This window comes from Alosa alosa, chromosome 20 (genome assembly GCF_017589495.1).
Source record: "Alosa alosa isolate M-15738 ecotype Scorff River chromosome 20, AALO_Geno_1.1, whole genome shotgun sequence".
Classification (NCBI taxonomy): Eukaryota; Metazoa; Chordata; class Actinopteri; order Clupeiformes; family Clupeidae; genus Alosa; species Alosa alosa.
This window is the reverse complement of record NC_063208.1, coordinates 960,941-988,584: the sequence shown is the minus strand read 5'-3', so window position 1 is coordinate 988,584 and position 27,644 is coordinate 960,941. Positions and strand designations below refer to the sequence as shown.

At 44.5% G+C, this 27,644-nt stretch overlaps 1 protein-coding gene and 1 pseudogene across 1 annotated transcript in view; both read right to left on the bottom strand.

Annotated features, from left to right (window-relative positions):
- gmpr (guanosine monophosphate reductase) overlaps nt 1–2,196 on the bottom strand; it is a 30,372-nt gene extending 28,176 nt beyond the window's left edge. The window contains exon 1 of the mRNA XM_048230081.1: nt 1,851–2,196. Coding sequence (XP_048086038.1) covers nt 1,851–1,937 — 87 coding nt within the window. The 5' untranslated portion in view covers nt 1,938–2,196. The remainder of the gene's footprint in view (nt 1–1,850) is intronic.
- Nucleotides 2,197–19,668: 17,472 nt separating this feature from the next.
- LOC125284792 overlaps nt 19,669–27,644 on the bottom strand; it is a 21,231-nt pseudogene continuing 13,255 nt past the window's right edge.

Here is a 27,644-nt window from a genome sequence, read left to right as displayed (position 1 = left end):
ACTTGTACAGAGCCACATTAGGGCTACATCAGGGCCACATCAGAGCTACATCAGGGCCACATCAGAGCCGGATTAGGGCCAGATGAGAGCTGAATGTGTAGGCTACAAGAGCTGGCTGAGCTGCCAGGTTTGGGTTACCCTGTTGGAACCTTGATGACACCTCAGAGGGCCTTCTGCATTCTCTACTTCTGTGTGTGTGCCAGTGGCTCCTCCATACAGTAATTTTCAATTGTGATAGGGGGTGCTGTTGGCATTTTGACCTAGGGGAACAATTTTGTTCATTTAAAGTGTTCAAATAGTAATATGTATAATATATATTATATTAGTAATATATATAACAGTAACTTATCAGAATAGTAATTCACTTTATATATTTTTTAGCCTCCTCTGGTGTGTGTGTGTGTGTGTAATTTTCAATTGCGATAGGGGGTGCTGTTGGCATTTTGACCTAGGGGAACGATTTTGTTCATTTAAAGTGTTCAAATAGTAATATGTATAATATATGTTATATTAGTAATATATATAACAGTAATTTATCAGAATAGTAATTCACTTTATATATTTTTTAGCCTTCTCTGGTGTGTGTGTGTGCGTGTGTGTCCTTTCGCAACCCATTCCTCCATGCTAGCAAAGGGTTGTTTACTCATAAACACAGCTGCCATATCTGGCCTGAGAGAGCAGCACACACACACACCTACACACACACTTACACACACACCTACACACACACGCGCACGCACACCTACACACGCACTCACACACACACTCACTCACACACATACATACGCATACTCACACACGCACACACTACAGGGCCACATGATGACGCAGAAGAACTAATGTTGTCAAGAGATACATACACACACACACACACACACACATAGACGCATGCACTCACACACACTACAGGGCCACATGATGAAACAGAAGAACTAATGTTGTCAAGAGATACACATAGACACACACACACAGACACTCACACACACACAAAGACAAACACGCATGGACTCACACACATAGACACTCACACACACACACTACAGGGCCACATGATGAAGAACTAATGTTGTCAATAACTGCTTGAAGGACGGAAAGATCTAACAATCTGGTAACATCTTCACCAGAGATTGCGTCTAGGCTCCCCTCTCTAACAGGATGCTATCCCAAATGAACCACACACACTCTCACATACACACACACACACACTCTCACATGCACACACACAACACACACACTCTCACATACACACACACACAACACACACACACTCACCCTCACACATACTACACACACACACACACACACACACCCTCTCACACACACACACACACTCACACAAACAACACACACACACTCTCTCTTACACACTCACACAAACACACTCTCTCTCTCACACACACAACACAAGAGTATATATACTTACTTACTTATACACACTCTCACACACACCATCCACACATCCCCCCTCCACACTCACTCACACAAACACACACGCACTCACACACACACATACTGTAGACACACACACACACTCACCATCCACACATCCCCCCTCCACACACACACCACTCCCCACCCCCACCCGGTTATTTATAAGCACACGTGTGCTTTCAGGGCAACTGTTCTCTCACATGATCTCCCCTATCTTAAACCAACACACACACACACACACACACAAATTTCCCCTTGGGGATCAATCTATCTATCTATCTACATACACACACACACACATTAACACGCATGAGCACAAATAAATAACCAAACGAGCCCGGATGGCTGTTAACACTCAGCCCTCATCTGGCCCAGCTCTGAGCCTCATGCGGCCCGCATCCGGCCCATGTTCCACTTACCTCGGAGCGGCTCTTCAGGCTGCTCCTCTTTGGTCTGAACAGGACATCCTTGAAGTCCAGCTTGAGGTCTGCGTCCACTCGAGGCATGGCGCGGGCGTCGGTGTGTGTGTGTGAGAGTGTGTGTCGGCGGAAAGCGGTGGAGAGCCGAGTGAGTGTGTGTGTGTGTGTGTGTGCGCAGCCGAGAAGACCCAGCCGCCAAACCTGATCCTGCAGACGCGTAACGTATTTATAGAGACGGGGGGGCCACACACACACACTCCCCCATGGCTTTATTTGGTCAGGCTGTCGTCCTCCCCTCTCTCTCGTCCCTACACGCCCTCCCTTGCTCACACACACTCCCTGACGCTCAACACTCTTCTGCTCTGCCCCTCTCTCACACACACACACACGTATGATTGGTCCCCCTCTCTCACACACACACACATACGATTGGTCCCCCTCTCTCTTTCTGTCTCACACACACTCACATAAATACAGACGTGCACACTCCCTATCTTGCATCTCACTCTCTCTCTCCTTGTCTCTCTCCTCTCTCTCTCCTCTCTCTCTTCTCTAGCACACTGTTCACTGAAGAATAGCAGCAGCAGCAGCATTTCCTGGCTGCTGACGTGCATTAACTCACACACACACACAGAGAGACACGCACGCACACACACACACACACACACACACACACACACAGAGACATGCACGCACACACACACTCACACACACACACACAGAGACACACACACAGAGACACACACACACACACAGTGACACACACACAGACACACACACACACAGAGACACGCACACTCACACAGAGACGCAAACACACACACACATGCACACACACACACACACACACTGCGGATCGGCACTGCGGTAGGACACACCACACCTGATGTCCACTGGGGGCAAAGCTCTCTAGTGTTTGCATGCATGGCACACACACACACACACAGAGACACACACAGACACACACACACACACAGAGACACACACACACACACAGAGACACACACACACAGAGACACACACACACACACATTTCCTCCAGGAGGATGTGAGAGAGGTCGAGGGATTTAGGGGCTGAGTGAGAATGGTCTCTTTCTTGTATAGGTAATGTATGCACACATACTCTCTCTCTCTCATACACACACACATTACACAAACATACACACCCACGCATGCATACACTCATACACATGCACACACACTTATACACATACACACACTCATACACACACACGCATGCACACACTCATACACACACACGCATGCATACACTCATACACACACGCATGCATACACACACATGCATACACTCATACACATACACGCATGTATACACTCATAGACACACACGCATACACACACACACATGCACACACTCATACACACATGCATACACTCATACACACACACGCATGCATACACTCATACACACACATATGCATACACTCATACACACATACACATGACTTACACTCTTATTTAATTACTTCAGGCCAAAAGTGTTTAAAGGGGAGATTTTTTTCTTGTTAATATGCAATTCAACACCAAGTAAAATCTATAAAATCAAGTCTGCAAGACTTCCCATTTCCTCATCAAAGTAACAAATCAGAACATTCTAGATATTGTTCATATTTCAATTTGTTGCCTCATCCGCATTTAATGAAAACATGGTAATTTTGAGTTTTACAGACAACTCAGTTTTCCAATGAGCAGCAATACTGTGTGTGCTCATGCAGGAGGTCTGCGCATTTGATAACGATCTGGAGAGGGCGCTTTTGTCTTCAGCAACAGATTATATAAGGTTGACAATTGGTTGCGATATGGTGAGGGACAGGTCGTGCTGCGCTATGAAAGAACATGCGTAGCCTACTTTCTGAGCGCAAAAACGGTCAGCCATAGATAAACGTAGTCTACCTCTGTCGTGGTGGCTAGTTGCACCAGGTAGGGAAGATGTCCTGAAGTGCACGAACGTTAACCTTATTGCGGTCTTCTGATTGTTGGCGTGCTAAAACGTTTTCCTATTGCATCCATAAACAATTTTCTTGCAGCAAACCGCGCAAAAGCAAACCCAGCCGGCACACGACCGACCTTCAACGTTGAAATATAGGTGAAATAACGTCAGTTGTTGCGTCAATGTTGAAACAATGCTAAATGGTTGTAGAAGGGTATGTAGACAAACATTGAAACAACGTTTAATGTTAAATGGTTGTAAAAAGGTCAAGAAAATCAATGTTGAATTATAGGTGAAATAATGTCAGTTGTTGTGTCAATGTTGAAACAATGTTGAAACACTGTTTAATGCTAAATAGTTGTAAAATGTTGACAAATGGTTGTAAAATAAGAAATCAAAATTGAAGATCAGCATGGTGAATCATGTTTTGTATTTGTAATTATAATTATTTGAATGATTAGCAACGTTATTCGTATTACCATTTAAGTAGATGTTGACCATTACAGACGAACGTTATCCGTGCTACAGATGCACGTGATTTTAAATTATTTTGAGATTTGAAAGTTAACTTAGGCCTACGTCTGGCGTAGCCAGTCAACGCTGTTGGTCTGCACCAATTACGCCCGACACTATTGGTCACGTCACGCTGGAAGCTGCGGATGTCGGCGTTGCACGTCGAGTCCGGCCTAACCATTGACAGTAAAAGGCCTAACGTACCTGTGACATTGCCTCACAGCAGCGGGAAAACAAGGGACACTGAAAGTCTCAACACGCTGCATGCAGCACGGCCAGGCTAGTCGCCAAACATCTAAAGTAAGTGATTTCATTAATGGTTTGATTTTGAGTTCATTTTCTTTTCTTTTATACAAAAAGTATTAACATAAACGTTACTAACGTTATTTATTCTAGCTCGTGAGGCGCTAATTTACTATCATAAACGTACTAATTACCAACCATTTCGTTCAGAAATTCTAAAACAACAATGTTTTTTAATAGCCTACTTCAACATAACATTTGATAAATGAACCTTACATTTTTAAGTAGCCATAGGTGTGTAGATTTGAACAAAATCTAGTTTGGTTCTTACCCGGGGCTTTTACTGCCTGAAATATCCGATTTTGTGTACCACGCTCGGAGTTTAGTGCTCCCAACCTTCTCACAGCACATCAATAGAGGTTGGACGTACAGGACGGTTGGTAATATGTGACATTAGTAGCTGGAGAGGGCAGAAGATTTTGAGGTAAGACGTACGGAACAGTTTTGAATGTTTTTTTTTTAGACTATGATGTTTCACCTGAAACCATGCAGGCTTATTGCCGATAGCTTTTCACAGAAGTATCCCGACGTTGTGTGTTCATGTACTGAGTTCAAGTTAGAGGCGCAACTAGCGGTAAATAGACCTGAACTTCATACTGGAGTGAGCCTTAGGGGTGTAGGAGCACTCACCGACCTGCCAAAATGATTTTTTTTTAAAATGACTACTTGATTGATGATTACTTAAAAAAATATTTGCTGACCTACCGTCCCAATTTTTTCCTGATTCTGATGTTACAGCAAACAAACATATTTTTCAGGATGGCCTGAGGGGGAATTCTTTGGGTTACATGCTGCTATTCCGACATGCCGCTACTTAGACATTGGCGTCTAATTGTCGAAGTGGCGGCATTAACATTAATTTTCAAGCGTCCCACTACTGATTTTGGCGAGAGAGAGAGGATTTAACCTAGGTGATGATTATTTGTGTCTGGTGGTAATTACACTTGAGTATGGATACCTACGAATTGTTTTGAATAAATAAAAAAGATAAGACAACAAATGAAATGTGATCCTGCAAGGCGAAACCAGTCGTTTTGGTAAAAAGTTATTGTACTCACACGAACGGCCATAAACTAAGCTTTCCAACAAGGGTATTGCAAATAGTAGGCCTATTGGGTATTGGATAGTCGCCGACCCTCATTAGATGTGGATATTTTGAGGTAAGGATAGCCTTTAAGAAACAAGGTTATCGCAGTTGCTGTGAGACATACGGCCCTTCTCCAGTCTCTCTCAAAATCAAAACACACCCAATTCACGCTTGGACTTTTCGATTATGCTTCTAAATGTTGGGACTGATGGACACTGAACTCTGGGGGTTATTTGAACGTTCGTTGTGAAGTGGTTTACTGTAAAAGGAGCGTTGAATATCCTGCCTGTCTTTGCACAATTATAGGGCCATGATAATGCATGCGCTAGTCTAGAGTCGAGAGAAAGAAGACTAAATAAATATGCAGACATGTTATGTGCAATTCAACAACTACACGCATGACATATAAAATATATAAGCCTAGCCTACATTATTATGTAGTAAATTGAGTTTATCCAACCTGCTGGCAAGCCAAAATGCGTTGCACATGGCTTTATCATTGTCCTCTGCAATATAAGCAACTTGAATATATCGCACATCCAGTTTGAACATCCTGATGGACACTGAACTCTGGGGGTTATTTGAACGTTCACTGAAGTGGTTTAGGCTACTGGAGCGTAAGAATTCCGCCCGTCTTTGCGCAATTGGCCATTGATTGACGGCCATTAATTAATTAATATAAGTGGCCTGCACGCACAGAGTTTGTTTGATGCATGGAGTTTCTGACCGTTTTCCGCTGAGAGCTTAGAGAATAAAACTAGAAAATGCAATTCCAGGGAATTACCATTGCATGTAAATGCAAAAAAGCTGCTGTGTATAACATTATATTACTTACAGTATGATTATTCAGATTACACAGTCTTACAGTATTCTTGAAAACCACTTACTTGGTTAGATGTTAGCTTAGAGTATATGACAGTCAGTCAAAATAAATTGTCAATTCAATATTGATCAACATTCTTTGTTTTAATACAGCAGAATGATACTCAGAATACACTAATGAACACTTACCAATGTAAGCTTGAAGTAAAAATCACAGTTGTGTATATTATATGTACAGAACTTGATAATGCCAATCATATTATCCTAAGACAGATCTATTTATCAGTGGTGACTGCACTGGCAGCAACAGCTAGAGGCCTCAGTTAATGGTATTAGGTCAAATTTGATGGTGATATACACTGAAGAATAAAAGAGTCAGCCCTTCAGATGATCAGTTTTAGACAGAACTTAAGGTTAGAATCTTATTTTTCACACAGCACAGCTCAGGTCTAAAAAGAGAGGTCTAACAGCACAGCTATGTTTCACAGATGTTACAGCACAGGTATGATTAAAGGTATGAATGGTTGACAAATATGATTCACAGCTTTACATGTTCCATATAGTTAGTGAGTATAGTCCTCACACAACAATTTATTTCTCAGAATGTCTCAGTGTAGATCTCAGATAAGTCTCAGTATGGTTAAATGGTTTGTGCACAGATATGTTGAGATATGGTCATATGTTTGTAAGAATGTATTGTAGCGACCGGCTGTCAATCAGGGAGTGGCCGTGCTATGCAAAACCCCGGGCACGCTCATGGTTGGCAGCCTGGTGAGAGGGGGGTGGGACCCCCGGGGAATATAGGCTACGGTTCAAGGAAGTTCTGCCTCTTTTCGGTTCTGGGCCTGACACGGCCCGCTGTGTGTTATATGCTGCATTGTGTGCTTTGTGACAATAAACCAGTTCATGAAACTCTGGCTCTTGGTGAAATGCTACAGTATGTTAGTAGGTATGTTGCTAGCAACATTGTCAGAGATGTATGGTTGACAGGTGTGCACACAGACAGGCACACACGTAATGTCATACACGGTCATCACCACTGGTCTGGTCTGGTCTGGAACCTAAAAGGCAAAAGCAAACAAGTTTAACAGTTATACCAAAACAAGGAATGTCTGCAATTGTACAATTGTCCAATACAACTAAGGTATTTAAGTGAAGTTGTTCACTTAAATTAAATGTAAAATTAAATGTACGAAGTATTTCAAAGTCAAAGTCTGCTTTATTGTCAATTTCTTCACATGCCCAGACATACAAAGAGATCGAAATTACGTTTATCACTATCCCACGGTGAAGACAAGACATATTTTACCAATTAAGTCCACAGACAAACATAAGGGGGGAGAGAGTTCAGCATCCTAACAGCCTGGTGTATGAAGCTGTTGGTGAGTCTGGTGGTACGGGAGCGCAGGCTTCTGTACCTCTTCCCAGAGGGCAGTAGAACAAACAAATTATGAGTGGGGTGACTTGCATCACTCACAATTGTGGTCGCCTTGCGGGTGAGGTGGGAGGTGTAAATGTCCTTCAGGGAGGTGAGTGAAGCACCAATAATCCTTCCAGCTGTGTTCACTATGCGCTGCAGGGCTTTCCTGTTGTATTCAGTGCAGCTTCCGCCCCACACAGCGATACAGCTGGAGGATGCTCTCAATGGTGCCTCGGTAGAATGTGGTCATGATCACACTCTCAGGATTTGGGGACAGTTTAGAAAACATTTTAATTTACATGGCATCTCATTCAGGGCACCACTACTGCATAATCATTTGTTTACACCCTCAAAGCTTGACTTAGCTTTTAGAGCCTGGCATTCAAATGGCATACACTACAAACAAGACCTTTACGTAGATGGGGTATTTGCCTCTTTTAGTGAGCTCTCAAAAAAATGTAACCTCAAGAACTCTGATTATTTCCGTTATCTTCAGATAAGACATTTGGTTTAACATAATTTTCAAGCTTTTCCCCATTTGCCCCCCCCCCCAACACCGCTGGATGAACTACTAGCCATAACAATACCACATAGAGGCGCCATCTCCCTCATTTACACCTTCATAAGCAACATAAACCCACAGACAGTAGCTAACATAAGATCCTCTTGGGAAGAAGACCTGGGTTTCAGCTTTTCAGAGGATGAATGGAGCAACATTTTGAGACTGGTGCAACATTTTGAGACTGGTGCATGTATCTTCATCATGCTCCAGACACAGCTTGCTACAATTTAAAATTGTTCACAGATTGCATTACTCCAAGGTGAAACTGGCAAGACTCTCTCCCTCTATAGACCCTTTATGCTAAAAAGTGTCAAAGTGCTCCAGCTAGCTTGATACACATGTACTGGGCCTTCCCTTGCTTGCAAACATTCTGGGAGGCGGTATTTACATCACTCAGGGACGCTTTAGGCATTGCTATTGAAATACATCCAGTCACGGCCATATTTGGGACTGAACCTGATGACTCCCACTTCCTGTGGTCAGGAAGATCCCAAACAGTGGTGAGATTTGCAACCTTATTAGCCCGACGCCTTATCCTGTTGAACTGGAAAGGCCCAAAATCACCATCCCACACCAGATGGCTTAAAGACATCATGTATCATTTAAAGTTAGAAAAGATAAAATACTCTCTCAGAGGAAACGTGGGAGAATTCTATTCCACCTGGGGGGCTTTCATGGATTATTTTGATGAGGTTTCTGCAGTAGACTGGGAAGAGGAGTAGGGCTACCTTGAGTACAACTAAATGACTTACCTGTATTTAATTATTATCATTTGTGTTACTTTTTATTTATGCCTCTTTTTATGTACATTCTTCTTTTTTTTGTATGTGGGGTATACTCTATTTTTTTCTTTTTGATTGAGGGCGGCAAGATGTAGATTAACTTTACTTCAAATATAAACTTGTACGGATAGGTTATGAGGATGCATGGGGACTTGGGAGGGTGGGGGGTGGGTAGAGGATATTTGTGTATGTATATTGTGCTGTATATTTGTATATTTATGTACATGGCTGCAATGTGGTGCTATGTACAGTTGTTCAGAAAACTTGTGAAAAATAAAAGTAAAAAAAAAAAAAAGAATGTGCTCATGATGGCTGGAGAGGATGCTGCTCTCAATGGTGCCTCGGTAGAATGTGCTCATGATGGCTGGAGAGGATGCTGCTCTCAATGGTGCCTCGGTAGAATGTGCTCATGATGGCTGGAGAGGATGCTCTCAATGGTGCCTCGGTAGAATGTGCTCATGATGGCTGGAGAGGATGCTGCTCTCAATGGTGCCTCGGTAGAATGTGCTCATGATGGCTGGAGAGGATGCTCTCAATGGGCCTCGGCAGAATGTGCTCATGATGGCTGGGGAGGAACCTCAATGGTGCCCCCGGTAGAATGTGCCCATGATGGCTGGAGAGGATGCCTCAATGGTGCCCCGGTAGAATGTGCTCATGATGGCTGGAGAGGATGCTCTCAATGGTGCCCGGTAGAATGTGCTCATGATGGCTGGAGAGGATGCCTCAATGGTGCCTCGGTAGAATGTGCTCATGATGGCTGGAGAGGATGCTCTCAATGGTGCCTCGGTAGAATGTGCTCATGATGGCTGGAGAGGATGCTGCCTCAATGGTGCCTCGGTAGAATGTGCTCATGATGGCTGGAGAGGATGCTGCTCTCAATGGTGCCTCGGTAGAATGTGCTCATGATGGCTGGAGAGGATGCTCTCAATGGTGCCTCGGTAGAATGTGCTCATGATGGCTGGAGAGGATGCTCTCAATGGTGCCCCCGGTAGAATGTGCTCATGATGGCTGGAGAGGATGCTGCCTCAATGGTGCCTCGGCAGAATGTGCTCATGATGGCTGGAGAGGATGCCTCAATGGTGCCCTCGGGTAGAATGTGCTCATGATGGCTGGAGAGGATGCTCTCAATGGTGCCCTCGTAGAATGTGCTCATGATACAGCTGGAGAGGATGCTCTCAATGGTGCCCGGTAGAATGTGCTCATGATGGCTGGAGAGGATGCTCTCAATGGTGCCTCGGTAGAATGTGCTCATGATGGCTGGGAGGATGCCTCAATGGTGCCTCGGTAGAATGTGCTCATGATGGCTGGAGAGGATGCTCTCAATGGTGCCTCGGGTAGAATGTGCTCATGATGGCTGGAGAGGATGCTCTCAATCGCAGGTGCTCATGATGGCTGGGAGGATGCTCAATGGTGCCCTCGCAGAATGTGCTCATGATGGCTGGAGAGGATGCTGCTCTCAATGGTGCCTCGGTAGAATGTGCTCATGATGGCTGGAGAGGATGCTGCTCTCAATGGTGCCTCGGTAGAATGTGCTCATGATGGCTGGAGAGGATGCTCTCAATGGTGCCTCGGTAGAATGTGCTCATGATGGCTGGAGAGGATGATGGCTCAATGGTGCTCCCCTCGGCAGAATGTGCTCATGATGGCTGGAGAGGATGCTCTCAATGGTGCCTCGGTAGAATGTGCTCATGATGGCTGGAGAGGATGCTCTCAATGGTGCCCCGGTAGAGAATGTGCTCATGATGGCTGGAGAGGATGCTCTCAATGGTGCCTCGGTAGAATGTGCTCATGATGGCTGGAGAGGATGCTGCTCTCAATGGTGCCTCGGTAGAATGTGCTCATGATGGCTGGAGAGGATGATGCTCTCAATGGTGGGCAGCCTCGATGGCTGGAGAGGATGCTGCTCTCAATGGTGCCCCTAGATCGTGATGGCTGGAGAGGATGCTGCTCTCAATGGTGCCTCGGTAGAATGTGCTCATGATGGCTGGAGAGGATGCTCTCAATGGTGCCTCGGTAGAATGTGCTCATGATGGCTGGAGAGGATGCTCCTCAATGGTCGGTAGAATGTGCTCATGATGGATGCTCAATGGTGTAGAATGTGCTCATGATGGCTGGAGAGGATGCCTCAATGGTGCCCCTCGTAGAATGTGCTCATGATGGCTGGAGAGGATGCTCTCAATGGTGCCTCGGTAGAATGTGCTCATGATACAGCTGGAGAGGATGCTCTCAATGGTGCCTCGGTAGAATGTGCTCATGATACAGCTGGAGAGGATGCTCTCAATGGTGCCTCGGTAGAATGTGCTCATGATGGCTGGAGAGGATGCTCTCAATGGTGCCTCGGTAGAATGTGCTCATGATGGCTGGAGAGGATGCTCTCAATGGTGCCTCGGTAGAATGTGCTCATGATGGCTGGAGAGGATGCTCTCAATGGTGCCTCGGTAGAATGTGCTCATGATGGCTGGAGAGGATGCTCTCAATGGTGCCTCGGTAGAATGTGCTCATGATGGCTGGAGAGGATGCTCTCAATGGTGCCTCGGTAGAATGTGCTCATGATGGCTGGTGGAGCACTTGCTCGCCTGAGTTTCCGCAGGAAGTAGAGGCGGCGCTGAACTTTCTTCGCCAGTGATGCAGTGTTGGTGGTCCAGGAGAGGTCTTCACTGATGTGCACCCCCAGGAATTTGGTGCTGCTCACTCTCTCCACCACAGCACCGCCGATGGTCAGTGGCAGGTGTTGGGTGTGACCTCACGGAAGTCAACAACAATCTCCTTGGTCTTGCTGACGCTCAGCAGGAGGTTGTTGTCCCTGCACCACGTGGTCAGAAGGTCGACCTCCAACCTGTATTGAGTCTCTAAATTACGCCCTTGGTGATGAGACCCACCAGAGTTGTCGCCAGCAAATTTCACTATGTGGTTGTTGCTGTAGGTTGCAGTGCAGTCAGCGCGTCAGCAGGGTGAAGAGCAGCTTGGACTGAGCACGAGCCTTTGGGGGGCCCCGTGCTCAGTGTGATGCTGCTTGAGATATTGTTGCCAACACGCACTACTTTGAGGCCTCTGACAGAGGAAGTCCAGTAGCCAGTTGCAGAGGTAGGTACTGAGTCCCAGTTTTTCAAGTTTGCAGATGAGTTGTGGTATTATGGTGTTGAATGCAGAACTGAAGTCTATAAACAGCAATCTCACATATGAGTCTCTTTTTTCCAGGTGGGTGAGGGCTGGGTGGAGGGCAGAACAGATTGCATCCTCTGTGGACCGCTTGGCTCGGTATGCAAACTGGAAGGGGTCCAGGGTGGGGGAGAATGGATTTGATGTGTGACATGACAAGCCGCTCAAAGCACTTCATGATGATGGGTGTCAGTGCCACGGGGCGGTAGTCATTGAAGCAGGATGGAGCAGTTTTCTTCGGCACAGGTATGATGGTGGCAGCTTTGAAACATGATGGGACGATGGCTTGCTTCAGGGAAGTGTTAAAGATGTCTGTGAAGACATCCTTAAGCTCCTCAGCGCAGTCCTTCAGCGCAATGACCTGGGATGTTGTCTGGGCCTGCTGCCTTACGGGTGTTGATAGCAGCAAGTGTCCTCTTCACGCTGTCGGCAGAGAGGCACAGGGGGCTGCTCGTGTGGAGGTGGAGGGGTATTCTGTGGGCAAGTGCTGTTTTGTGCTTCAAAGCGAGCAAAGAAGCGGTTCAGATTGTTGAGCAGAGGGATGTTGCTCTCACAGCTCTGTGGTGCGGGCTTGTAGTCCGTGATGGCCTGAATGCCCTGCATCATCGATGCACTTGGTGATGTAAGAGGTTACAGTGTCTGTATACTCCTCTATGTCTGTCTGGTTGTTGTAAGTGGCTGCCTGCTTAAACATTTCCCAGTCTGTTGTGTCAAAGCAGTCTTGAAGAGCATCAGAGGCTCCCTCAGGCCACACTTTTACCTGCTTATGAACCGGTTTGTTTGCTTTTACTCTTTGTCTGTATGCGGGCATTAGCATAACAGTGATATGGTCAGAAAGTCCAATGTGGGGGAGGGGGGTGGCTTTGTATGCTCCTTTGTGTGTAGTGTAGACCAGGTCCAGGATGTTATCTCCTCTTGTTGGAAAATCAACATGCTGGTGTAGCTTTGGAAGTACAGTTTTGAGATCAGCATGGTTAAAATCTCCAGTGAAGATGGTGAAACCGTCTGGGTGTGCAAATCTGTTGTTCACTGACAGCCTGGTACAGTTCACTAAGAGCCGCGTTCTTATCGCTGTTATTGTTGGTAGGCGGGATGTATACTGCGACTAGCAGAATCGCAGTAATTTCCCTTGGCAGGTAAAAAGGACGGCACTTTATGATCATAAACTCCGCCAGTGGTGAGCAGTGTTTGCATACTACTACAGTGTTCCGGCACCATTCGTCACGGATGTAAACACAGATTCCTCCTCCTCGTGATTTTCCACCCTTTACAATGGCCCTGTCTGCTCGATAGCATGCTAACTGCTCCAGTTTTACAGCAGAGTCCGGAATGTTGTCATTTAACCAAGTCTCAGTGAAGACGAGCACACAGCAGTATTGCTAGGTTAATGATTGATGATATGACAGTATGAAGGCTACAGTAGCCTAGCTAATGTTAACTAGCATTACCAACCTCCCCTCACCACACAACTTTGTAGGTCTTGTCCCTAATGCTGGCCCTTACAAAACCCACAAGCTGACCCTCGGACACACTACAGTCAATACTGTGACCCGATTTAAAGTGGTTTTCACCCCTTTGGACACTCTTGATCTCGTCCTTGAAACAGTGAAATATTCACGGGGTCATGGATGGTTTGCTAACCATTTTATTGCAGTGTCTAGCCGGTGGTAGCATCCAGCTTGTGCTATCAGCTATATATATATATATATATATATATATATATATATATATATATATATATATATATATATAGTATATATACTCTTTTGATCCCATGAGGGAAATTTGGTCTCTGCATTTAACCTAATCCGTGAATTAGTGAAACACACACAGCACACAGTGAACACACAGTGAGGTGAAGCACACACTAATCCCGGCGCAGTGAGCTGCCTGCAACCACAGCAGCGCTCGGGGAGCAGTGAGGGGTTAGGTGTCTTGCTCAAGGGCACTTCAGCCGTGGCCCACTGGTCGGGCCTCCAACCGGCAACCCTCCAGTTACAAGTTGTTCAGGATTGTGGGTAATGAAGTACTTATCCAAGACATCGCGATTAAAAGACATTTATCTCAAAACAAGGTTAGTGCCCCTTGAATTTTCGCCCTGTATATGAGCATATACAATCGCTTAGTACAGCCGTAGCTGGTTTTAAGTCTACCATGTATGGTTACGTTTTTATGGCTTATACCACAATTGTCAATGGAGAAATTGTATTGAATTCTTACTTCTGGAATCGGCTGTGGGCGGGGCTGTGATGCTCTATTATATTGTATTACTGTATCGTATTATCCTGTATTGTATGATATTGTAGTGTATTATATTATCTCCTCTGTAGCTTAAATGTTCATATACTATATTGTTGTAGCTGTAGCTCTGTAGCTTAGGGTCTATTTACAGTAGTTAACAAGTTCAAACATTTGATTGAGAGCAAAATTATGTTCATTGGTGGAGTTTTGAGCAAGACCGTCTTTTTGCATTAACACTGAATGGCCAGATAGTGAAAGCTAAGGGGGCCAGCTAGCACGTCAGAAAGTAAATGCTATTTCAGCTAGCACGTCAAAAAGCAAACGCTATTTATTATCAAAAAGCAAACGCTATTTTATATTTCTATTAGAATGCCAAACTCCATAGACTGCTGTGCTGAAATATTAATCTTATTTGTTTGGCCTTTTCTTGCTTAGATTTTGTAGAAGTTATCTAGAAAAAGACACAGTTACCTACCAATGACTTGGGGCAGCCGTGGCCTACTGGTTAGTGCTTCGGACTTGTAACCGGAGGGTTCGAACCCCGACCAGTAGGCACGGCTGAAGTGCCCTTGAGCACCTAACCCCTCACTGTGCCGGGATTAGTGTGTGCTTCACCTCACTGTGTGTTCACTGTGTGCTGAATGTGTTTCACTAATTTACGGATTGGGATAAATGCAGAGACCAAATTTCCCTCAAGGAATCAAAAAAGTACATATACTATACAGGGTTCCTACGCAGTATGGAAAACCTGGAAAAGTATGGAATTTGATTTGGTTATTTCCAGGTCTGGATAAGTATGGAAAAAAGAAACAAGGGTATGGAGAAATATTTGTGTTTCCAGACTTTTGCATTTGCAGTACTAATCACTTCACTCAGGTCATAATGAACCATTCCTACTGTTGTGCAGCTTAACTGTCAGTCCCCATCGTCAAGATACAACTATGATGCAACTAAGATACCTAAAAGATAAGAAGATAGAAGATAACTAAAAATCACCCAGCTAAATGGACGAATATTAAGTGTCAGTGTCATTTCAGTTCTTCAGTTGTCCATACCGTTGTTTTCACCAAGTTATCCCAAACCAGATGTGGCCGCAATGTCGAGAATATGGTCAGAAAAATCTACCGAGAAGTTTGGAAATTTGAGTATGGAAAAAGTATGGAATTTTGAAATGGAAAATGTGTAGGAACCCTGACTATACTACTTGGTTATTGTAACCAGAAAATAAGTCTGAGGTTAGTGTTAGAGGTAAATGTCTGCCAGCCAATTTATGTTATGTTAGCAAGCAAACTTTCCCACAACTGCCCACAAAGTGCTACTTGTTGGCGAAGAACTTTACAAACATTTTACAAACTTTACAGACATTTTACAAACGGATAACCCCATCATTATATCAAAATAGTTTATTTGCAAAGCTTATGTCAATGAACTAGCATGTTACTTCTCACCACAGTAGGCTGCTTGAAGCAGCTGGCTATCAACACACAGGGGAAGTTGACCAATCACAGTCCTTGCACAATTTTTTTTTAACTAAGTGTTATTAATCTTATATATTAAGATCAAAAAATGTATTTGGTATTGTTTTTAGTATGAAGAGACTTACCTAACTTTGTCTGCCACTGCGTTAAGCAAATTTGTCCTAAAAACAAGCAAATTTGTTTGCCAGTGCGTTGAGTAAATTTGTCATAAGACTCCTTAAAATAAGTCAAAGTCTTCTCAAATTAAGTCAAAATGATCTTTCAAGAGAGTGCTAAGTAAGTCTCTTCATACTAATAACAATACCAAATAGTTTTTTGATCTTACTTTAAGATTAATAACACTTTGCTAAATTGTATTTTTTGCAGTGTGTACTGTAATTGAGTGACTTATTGTGAGTGAATGAAGGAGTGTGTGTGAGTGAGTGAGTGTGATCACATCAGAACAGAAAGGACAAGTCTTGAATCGAGTTGCAGGATTTCTCAAACCTTCTTTATTCAGAGAACCTGATCACATTGAAGTGCAAACAAACACCATCTGTCTTCAGAGACCTTGTGACCTTGATCACACTGAGTGCAACCTGTCTGTCCAGATCACCATCAGCTTTGTCGTCCTTCAGTGCAGCTCCTCGTCACCCGCGTCCAGCCCAGAACATTCCAGGACACACACACTCCTGTGTCGAGGGGGGGTGTGACACACACACACACACTCCTGTGTCGGGGGGGCACGACGCGTCCCATGGCCATCATGGGCAATACATTACAGTTTGGTACAAAAAGACAAAACCTCAATCATAAGCACAACTCTTCTGAGCCTCCTGACCCTGTTGTCTCTATTAGTCCTTGAAGTATTGGATTGTCAGAGTTCTTGCCTTGAAAACTTAAACTTGTGAAACAGGTGTGTGGGCTATCTGAGTAAAACAGCTGTGTGTGTGTTATCTGAGTGAAACAACTGTGTGTGTGTTATCTAACTGTTTAAACTGACATTGACTCCTGAGGGTCAGCAGTCTAATGTCTGAAGATTTTTCTGAATTGTATCTTTGAATTTGATGTTGAATGGATATTTAATTCCATTTTGCGACGTCTGTCCAGTTGTTGATGACCTTGTGGCTGCTGTGTACGTGACGGTCAAAGGTTTGAGCAGGGGGCAGCAGTATGCTCTCTTTGAGAAGAATATATAATTATGCAAAAACAGTAAAATGCCTCATAGTATGCATATCATACCTGTAAAAATATCTGCAATCTGAAAATATACAACCTTTATCCTCTACACTGTAAACTATCTTTTGTATTCATTTTGTTTTGTCTTTTCACTTTGAACTGAGTTAGTTTTATGACCAGACCACATGCCGTCACAATTACATTCTTTAGTAGAGATGGGCCTCTCTCCTCCACACCTCCGTTACCCTGGTACCCAATCAGAGGTGCTCTCTCTTCTCTCTATCTCTCTGGCGCTCTCTCTGTTCTCTATCTCTTTCTCTCCTGATTGTCTGTGCATTTGTTTTTGAGTCTGTGCAGTTTGAGTTTGAAGTCCTAGATACGACAAAACACCGGAGCAAGTCTATTGCTTACGAAAACACACATACACACACACACCCTGCTTCTGTAGAGGCTTATGAGAATTATTTTAGTCTGAAAACAAATGAAAGGAAGGAGAACAAACAAGAACATGCCATCAGAAATAAGTGGGACGACACACACACAAACACATTGACACGCACGCACGCACACACACACACAAGATGTCAGAATGTCAGATGTCCTTCAGAAAGGGCTTCACGATGCGTCTCCAAGCGGTAGGGTGATTCTCTCCAAAATCACCACGGTCCATGTAATATATATATATATATATATATATATATATATATATATATATATATATACAGTATGTATGTGTGTGTGTGTGTGTGTGTGTTGTCCATCACCAGAGTTCTGGCTGAGTGACCTGGATCTGGACCTGCCGAACCCTGTCCATAAAACAAAAACAAACAAATAAACAGGTGAGAGGGCAGACTGACCGGGTCAGTTCTGGAGGTGAGAGGGCAGAGGTGAGTTGAATCTGTACCAGCAAAGTCCCACCTGACCAGGCATCCAATAAGAAAAAATAGAGATTTATATTCATATGAGCATGGAATTTGAAGGGTCACTGAGACATCAGGAGACGAGGTGAGGGGGCAGAGGCATGGAGGGTCACATCTGGAGGTCAGACGGGCAGAGGGCGAGGGAGTTGAAACTGTAGCACCAGCAAAGTCCCACCAGAAGCATTTCCTTGGTCTCTCCAACGACAGCGTTTACACATCCAATAAGAAAAAATAGAGATTTATATTCATATGACACATGGAATTCTGAAGCGTTCCTATCGAGGCCTTCCAGCCGCACTGAGACATCAGGAGACGTCTGGAAACCTACGGTGCACAGAGAGGGACAAACAGGGCCACCTCAGCGCACATGGATTTCAGGTGTCCAGGATGAATGGACAGAGGTCATGCACGCTTGCATGGAATTTAGACTGTTCATGTTTATGGAATTCACCAGACACCTGTTTCCGTTTGTGTGTGTGAGTGAATGTGTGTGTGAGTGAATGTGTGTGTGTATGTGTGAGTGTGTGTGAGAACTGGCATCACTGTAGCTGGACATGGGAGGTCAGAGACGTAATGGACACAAGAGACATATGTAGAAAAAGATATCTAGAGATTCCCTGGACACACTGATCTCCTGGAGAGCACAGCACCAGTGCCTTTGATTGTCTTACCGTTTGTGTGTAGTGAGTATGTTTGAGTGTGTGTGCGTCTATCTATCTGTTTCACATATTTATATAAAAAAGGATAAAACTTTATTGATCAAACAAAGGGATATTAAAGATTTAAAATGTGTGTGTGTGTGTGTGTTTTCTCCTGTTTTAAGACTTGCACAGCTTGGTTGCATGAGAAGTCCGTCATTGTCATGTGTGTGTTGCTACGTCCAGACCAATGCCCTGACAGATCTGAGGCGTGTCCTGTGCTGAGTGTAATGAGAGAAAGAGGTAAGTGACTGCCGTAGTGAAGCGGTCAGTTCGTAGGTGCAGAGGAAGGGGCTGGCCACTAGAGGGCGCCGCTGCTGCTGCTGCTGAGCTGTTTCAGGACTGTGTGTTCTACCTGCTACCATATATTGCAGTGAGGTGAGGAGAGGAGAGGTCATTTTGCCATACAGCTGTCTGGTGAGTGTGTGTGTGTGTGTGTACTGACTCATCAGCTATCCGGTATGTGTGTGTGTGTGTACTGACTCATCAGCTTTCTGGTGAGTGTGTGTGTGTGTGTGTGTACTGACTCATCAGCTTTCTGGTGAATGTGTGTGTGTTTGTCCCTATCTGGACACATAGATGTGTTAAAAAAACAACGCAAGGTGTGTGTGTGTGTCTGTGAGCGTGTGTGTGTACTGACTCATCAGCTGTCTGGTGTGTGTGTGGTTGGGTCATCTTATGTCTCTCTCAGGTGTGTGTTTGTACACTAGAGATGTATTCTAACTGAGAGGTGAGGGACACATTTAAAAAACAAACATCAAACGAATAAACACATCAACAAACAAACAACGCTATTCACATGTACCCGCATGGTGAGGAAGAGTCCGTCCAGAAAAGGAAAGGAAACGAAAGGCTACTCTGCTCGTTTGTCTACGGAATGACGGAATGACCACGACTCCTCAGTAGTGGCGGCGTGAGTTCAAAATTCAAACGCGTCCAGAGAGGCCTCTCAGCGTCCACTCCAACTCACACACACCCTCTGCCTCCTGGCACACTAGCGGAGGTGTGTGTGTGTGTGTGTGTGTGTGTTCTCCAGTCTTTGAACACCTCCAGGTAGTAAGTGAGTAAGTTGGGGTGTGTGTGTGTGTGTGTGTGTAAGAGTGTGTCAGTCCTCGAACACCTCCAGGAAGAGTGGGGGGAAGAGCTCCGTGGGGCACTCCACCTTCATGTGCAGGAAGCGGCTGGCGTGGCAGGCGCCGATCATGCGCAGGTCCGTCACCTTCATCAGCAGCTTGGGCCAGAAGTGCGCCACCTTGTGCTTGCGGTAGTTGATGTAGTGCTCAAAGGCCTGCAGGAAGCCCTCCTGGCAACGCTCGATCCGCTCCACACTGGTCAGGCCTGGACGATCTGGAGGGGGTGGGGGTGGGGGCATGGAGAGAGAGTGAGAAGTGAGGGAGAGGTGGGGGCATGGAGAGAGAGAGAGAGAAACAACAAAAGATTCCTCAGAGATTTCAGCCTAAAAGACGGTAGTCTGGATGACTATTCAGCCTGAACTCACTTTATGGGCCCGTCGCATTTCTCCCCCTTAAAACTTCCACTTGGTTTTGATGCCCTCGACAGTAAAGTCCCCTCGACAAGGGAAGTGGGGGTGAAGGTCTTTCCCTATGAAATGGGACGTCACTATATGCAAATTAGCGTAGCGTACATGCTCAGCTACGTCACACGCAGCGTCGACGTGTCTACCAGTAGTGGCCTACTACTATTTTCATTCAGGAACATGAGCAATGCAATTGTTCCTTTCCAGCGGTGTCAGCCATCTTGGTTGAAAAATTTGGCACGGTATCCTGGGTGATTTCATCGTTTTAAGCCTGCGTCGGTCCTGGCTATATTTTGAGGGTTGCTTTTAAGGGGAAAATAGCACTCCCCCTTGCTCCCTAAAGTAATGGGACACCCTACCTAGCCAACAGTTTTACAGCCTGTTCATTGACAACACTTGCTCAGAACAAGTAGCCTATGCCTAGTCATAGCCTACTTTAGTTCACACGATGACTGACATATTGTCACATTCTAAACCTCTCTCACTCCAAATAGGCTTAATCATTTTATTAGCACTAAACAAATGAAAGTGTATCGCATAGCCTATTGTTATAGGTCACTTTTAAAATCATCATATAATTATATCCTGGCCATGGATGCATTAATCATTGCATCTGCATTAAAAAATGTCAGGTAAAAAGCAATTAAGCATCCTCTCATTCACCCTGAGAGGAAAGCCCCCTAAAAGGTCCAGGTTAGTGGATGCTCAGAGGTGGTGAAAAGGCCCATTATTGAATTGTCAGTGCCATGTGTCAAATCTTTTCTTTTGCAAATCTGAGCAATTATAAATTATACTTTTGCCCCATTTTGACTTAGGAGGGCATTGCTCCTACATACTGTAGCCAATAATCAAATGCCTGCTCTCTTTTGGAAAGCTGAGACACTGTTGGAAAACAATTAGAATAACTGTGTGATGTAGCCTACTGACACAAAGTTACAAAGGCTAGATTATTATTTTCTTTTTCTACTATAAAGCATCTTTGAACTGACCACATTTCAGCCCTCTAGGTCTTGACTTGATATGACTTGAGTCCTAGCATTAGGTCTTGTCATGCTGTGTGCAAAAGTAGATCAATATAGAATGACAACATGAGTACTTTAGACCATTATTTGCCAAGGTATGCTCATGCATTTGGTAAAATGCCCTATGAAAACTCCCCATAGGACTTTGGGTTATCCAAAATGCATACAGTAGGCTACTGGCAATCAAATGCTTACTGCATATGAACCCCTTATAAGCATAATCTTGGCCTTAAATGAAAGGTAATACTCTGAAGTTTCATGCTTGCATTTGGATTGTAGGCTACTTCAGGTTCTGATATACCTACACTAAATATGGAATAATTACAAAAAATACAAATCTTTACCATTTATATTTCAATTCAATTGGTGTGTACAAGATGGGCTATATTTATGCACAACTTATATTGGATCAACTGTTGACCGACCTGGGGCTGGTGTATGCTAGCTGGTGATGCTAGATGCGCTTGTAAATCCTCACACCCCTAACCTTAAGAACGGCTCTAACTGCTGAGTTGGAAGCCTGGGCTTTTAGCTCAGTGGTTAGAGCGCTCGACTCCCATGCCGGTGTGTTGAGGTGGTGGGTTGAGGGGCCGTGGCGGCAGGCTAAACAACCTCTGGAACATCTGAAGGCATATTATTAAACAACAACAAAAAGTTGTAGTATTATTAATGAAACACCCCCATTCTCAGAACCCGTCTGACCAGCCACCCCTTTAACCCCGGACGGGGGGGGGAATTGTCGACGGGGAATGTCACTCTTGCCTGTCCTCAAAACTTGAGAGCCCTGCCTATCTGAAACACACCCTTAACACACACACACACTACACACCCTTAACACACACACACACACTACTACACACCCTTAACACACACACACTACCTACTACACACCCTTAACACACACTACTACACACACACACACACACTAATACACATCCTTAAAGTAAGGAAAGGAATCCTGTGTAACTCTGGCGAAAATTGACCCAAGAGTTTTTCTGCATTAAAACACATCAAATAAGCCGTGGAGACAGTAATTTTCTTTGATCAACCACTACAGAGCTTGCCCCGTTATACGCTATAGCCCCAAATGGCAAACAGTGGATTAGCTAAGGGTCATGAGCAAGCAGTGGATTAGCTAAGGGCCATGAGCAAGCAGTAGATTAGCTAATGGCCATGAGCGAAACACTATAGCCCCAAATCGCAAACAGTGGATTAGCTAAGGGCCTTGAGCGAAACACTTCCCAAATAGCATGTGTTTAACCAGTAATATTGATCAAACCTCAAACCTCGTCAGTAGCCTGCTCAGGGTCCCTACACATAAAACGAAGCACCAACAACGTAGTTGGCGAACCCAGAGTTTATTACAGAGGACTGTTAAGAACACTCACCAACTGCCCCCCTACCAGCACCTCCACCCCCAGCACCGAGAATAGATTAACCAAACGTGACATGGTAGGGCTCTTTCTCCTCCAGCTCCTCCCCCCCCAGCACCTCCACCCCCAGCTCCTTCACCCCCAGCTCCTCCACCCCTAGCACCTCCCCCCCCAGCACCTCCACCCCCAGCTCCTCCACCCCCAGCACCTCCACCCCCAGCACCTCCCCCCCCCAGCACCTCCACCCCCAGCACCAAACGTGACATGGTAGGGCTCTTTCTCCTCCAGCTCCTCCACCCCCAGCTCCTCCACCCCCAGCACCTCCACCCCCAGCACCTTCACCCCCAGCTCCTCCACCCCCAGCACCAAACGTGACATGGTAGGGCTCTTTCTCCTCCAGCTCCTCCACCCATGGTAGGATTCTTTGTACTTTGTAAAAAAGTGGTATCGCACACCAATAAAGTCTTTTCTGAGGTGCTGGCTTCTTGTGTATACAAATGTTAAAGAAAACGGGCTTAGCCACATGTGTCCGTAAACCCTGGGCGCTTACCGCCCGGCGTGGATGTGTTTGGGGGATTTGCAGGGTCAGAATAATGGGGAAACACACACACCAGAGTCATGCACGGGTCCGTTTATTAAAGTTCCGCACCAGACCCGACCCGTCATTTAATATCGAAATGAAACCTGCATCCGCCCAGCCCCTTTAATATTTGGCCCGTTACCCGACCCATGGCCGCGATAAATCACACACGAGCTAAAATCATTCCAGTTAAAGTGCTTTATTTTTATGTCGCACCTCTCAACATCACAAATAGGCTCTCTATGAAACAGCCTAACGAGTGCTTTTTTTGGCACTATTGGAGCATGTAAGACTAATACAAATATTTAAAGGGCCCCTGTCAACTTTCACATGTCAACTTTTGATTTGAATATTTCACATTCAATCTAAATCTTCAGCTAATGAACAATATAGTGTTAATTTTGTCACCTATTTTTAATTTAGTCTTAGTCTTAGTCTTGTGACGAAATTTCCTTTTTAGTCTTTGTCATATTTAGTCATTCAAATATCATTTTTTGTTAGTCAAGTTTTAGTAGGCTAAAAGTCTCGTCATTTTAGTCTAGTTTTAGTCATAAGAAAACTAAAGGTATCTTAGTCTTAGTCAGTTTTAGTCAACACATTTTAGTCTTTTTTTATAACAAATTATTTCTGATTACCATTTGAGTCAAATAGTGTTTCACACATCTCAATTTTCCAACAATATTGTGTGTCCACAGGGCTACTCGTCTGTTATAATTACTCATTCTGATTTTTTGTCAGTCAGTATGTTTACATGCACAGGTAAGTCGAGCTACAGTTATAGCTCGGCTGGGATTTGACCATAGACAGTAAAAGATTTGACTGGACCACTGTCATATTAAGTAGACCAGTGTTTCTCAAAGTGTGGTCCGGGAATCACTGGTGGTCCGCAAGCTATCTCAAGTGGTCCGTGAGCAGACGTGGTAAAATATAATATAGATGAGTTGTTTGCAATATTGAACCAACTTGTATGTAAAAACAGTTCTGCAACACTGTCTATGTAAGATATGCCAGTTTAAATCATACAGTATGAATCCCACACAATAAGCAAAGTGCAAAGACAATAAGCAAGGTGGTTCAGTGAGTAGGCCTATAGTGTAGACTAATTATAGGCTACTGTTGAAGTAGGTCTAATCTTTTTTTTTTTTTAGCTAGGGTTAGTTAAGTGGTCCTGAAACTGAAAAAAAGTTTGAGAAACACTGTCGTGAGACCAAAGTATTAATGTTTTACTCCATACCGCTAGATGGCTAGATGGCGATATCAAACACAACACATTCCCCAAACAGACTCTCCATCTTAGCCATAGCTAACTTGCTAGTGAACTTTCCATATTAGCTTACTTGCTAACAAACTTTGCATCATCAGTCTAACTAGTTAAATAGTTGACATTACATGATGAACATTTTCGTATGGACATTCTGGTGGATGTTAATTTGTATGAGAGAAGCTTCAACTTCTGGGTATGTAGCATTGTGGCATAAAGCTTAGGTAGTTAGTTGGTAACTCTGGCAGAAATCTCCAGTGTTTTTGTTCCATGTAGTTTCGTGTTGCAGCCACAGGGTTTGCAGCAACAGCACATAGACTAGCCTACAGGAAAGCTGTTGCGTGTATGAACTCATTCGAATATTTTGAAAACATAACAGCTAGATATTCTGTCTTCTCATTTTGTAGACGAAAATGAAGAGAGATTTTATCTTAGTTCTTATTTCATGCAAAACATTTTAGTCTCGTCTTTTTTCGTCAACAATAATGCATCTTAAGATAGTCTTAGTCAGTGTTTCCAGGACATTACTGCCGTCCTCGATTCATCGTCTCGTCTTAGTCATGAAAAAAAAGGTGGATTCTGAACATATTTCCTCTCTCGCCTCTGTCTGGCTAAAATTAACACTAGAACAATATAGCCTTTTTTTTTTAGCCTTTTGCACGATCCAAGTAGCCTACCATCGGAACCTTTAAATAGGCTATGGAACCTGATAACTTTTGCGTTTTTCTTAAACATTTTGCATTAGGGCAATCTTACAATAACAAACCACAGCCCAAAGCTTGCTCCATCTGAACATTACACAAATAAACCTAGAAAAAAATCACAAACAATAGCTATATGTAGGCCTATACCTATGCTGGCAATGCTCCAACTACAAGATGAATTGAAGACATCAAAGTCGCAGTAGTGACGTGATGGTCAAAGGTCGTATGTTATCGTTAACTAAAACACATACTTGTGATGTGGTAATGGTAATTTAGACATAGCTACATATATTGCATATATTTTTTATTTCAGCAAACTAAAATACTGTTTGGTTCTCATCCAATACTCACCCGCAAGGAGTTCCTGATCCACCCGTGAATTTTAGGGATGTCACAATCCACCCATCACTCGTTTGTTACTAGAGTGCGTTTGTTACTAGAGTGCGTTTGTTAGCGTTTGTTGCTAGAGTGCGTTTGTTACTAGAGTGTGTTTATTAGTAGAGTGCATTCGTTACTAGTGTGTGTTTGTGCAGTATTTCATTTACTGATTTATATTGATGTTACATCAAATACAGTTTTCTTATTTAGTTCTTTCGACTGCCATGATTTGTGTCTCAGAGTGATGACATCATCTCCCTGTGACATACCGGAGGACAGGAGGATGACGGCCTGCAGCAGGGCCACTTCCGAGTCGTCCAGGTTGAAGGAGGACAGGGACACGCCGAGGTCGAAGATGGCGTCAGACACCACGCCCAGGCCCCCGTTCTTGAGCTGACCACGCGTCACGGCCATCTCGCCGTTCAGCGTCAGCGTCTCGCTCTCAGGGTCGTAGCGCACCGCCGCCCGCAGAGACATGATCTCCATACAGCAGCCTTTCAGCAGGATGATCTGGTCCTCACAAGGCAGCTACACACACACACACACACACACAGAAATGAGCACATACACACAGAAATGAGCACATACACAAATTAACACACACACACACACAGAAATTAGCACATACACAAATTAATACACACACACATGCACACACACACACACACAGAAATTAGCACATACACAAATTAATACACACACACACACACACACAGAAATTAGCACATACACAAATTAATACACACACACATGCACACACACACACACACACACACACACAGAAATGAGCACATACACAAATTAATACACACACACACACATAAATTAGCACATACACACATTAATACACACACACACAGAAATTAGCACATACACACACACACACAGAAATTAGCACATACACAAATTAATACACACACACACACACACAGAAATTAGCACATACACACACACACACACACCCACATACAAGCACACACCCATACACACACACACACACACACACACACACCTTACCTCACAGAACATAGGCAGTTTTTTGGCGAAGTCCACCACGCGTGTGATGGCGGGGGTGATTATTTTTGTAAACTGACTGAAGGCCTCTATGTCCACTTTACTCCCCTCCGCGGTGTTGACGACCGGTGCTTGGCCAATGTCTTCGGGCTGCGGACAGAGGGGGGCACGTGCTCAGTATTTGGGGGTTCAGTGGAAGGGGGCAGAGATGTGAGTGATGTGGGGTGGGGAAAGGGGGGAGGAGGAGGGCAGCATGTAGCCAGACAAGACAACAGGTGTAGCACTTCGCATCCTCTAAGCGTGGCATCAGGCAGCCAGCACGAGCGTGAGCAAGGGACGCTTACACAAAGAAAATATCAAGACAAAAACGTCAAAAGTAAAAGAGGTACCAAGAGAGAGAAAGAGAGTTAAGAAAGAGAGAGAGAGAGAGAGAGAGTGGAGGGCTGTGACTGCGAAATAGAAATTAGAAGGAAGAAGTTGAAGAAATGTAGAGATCAGACCAAAACAGAAGAAAGCGTTGGAGCCCTGTGTGAGGGCGTCTGCCTTTGACTTTGACTAGGGTTTTTCACTGAGGCGGCGGCCACGACTGCCCCTCACCACCCCACCCCCACCCCACCCCAGACACAAGCCCCACACCACACCAGTGAGCGAGGAACTCACAGAATGACAGCGAGAAAGGAAAAAACAAGAGAAAAAGTGCTGCTGACAGACGTTCGTTACTAGAGTACGTTTGTTAGCATTTGTTACTTGAGTGCGTTTGTTACTAGAGTGTGTTTATTACTAGAGTGCATTCGTTACTAGAGTGCGTTTGTTACTAGAGTGAGTTTGTTA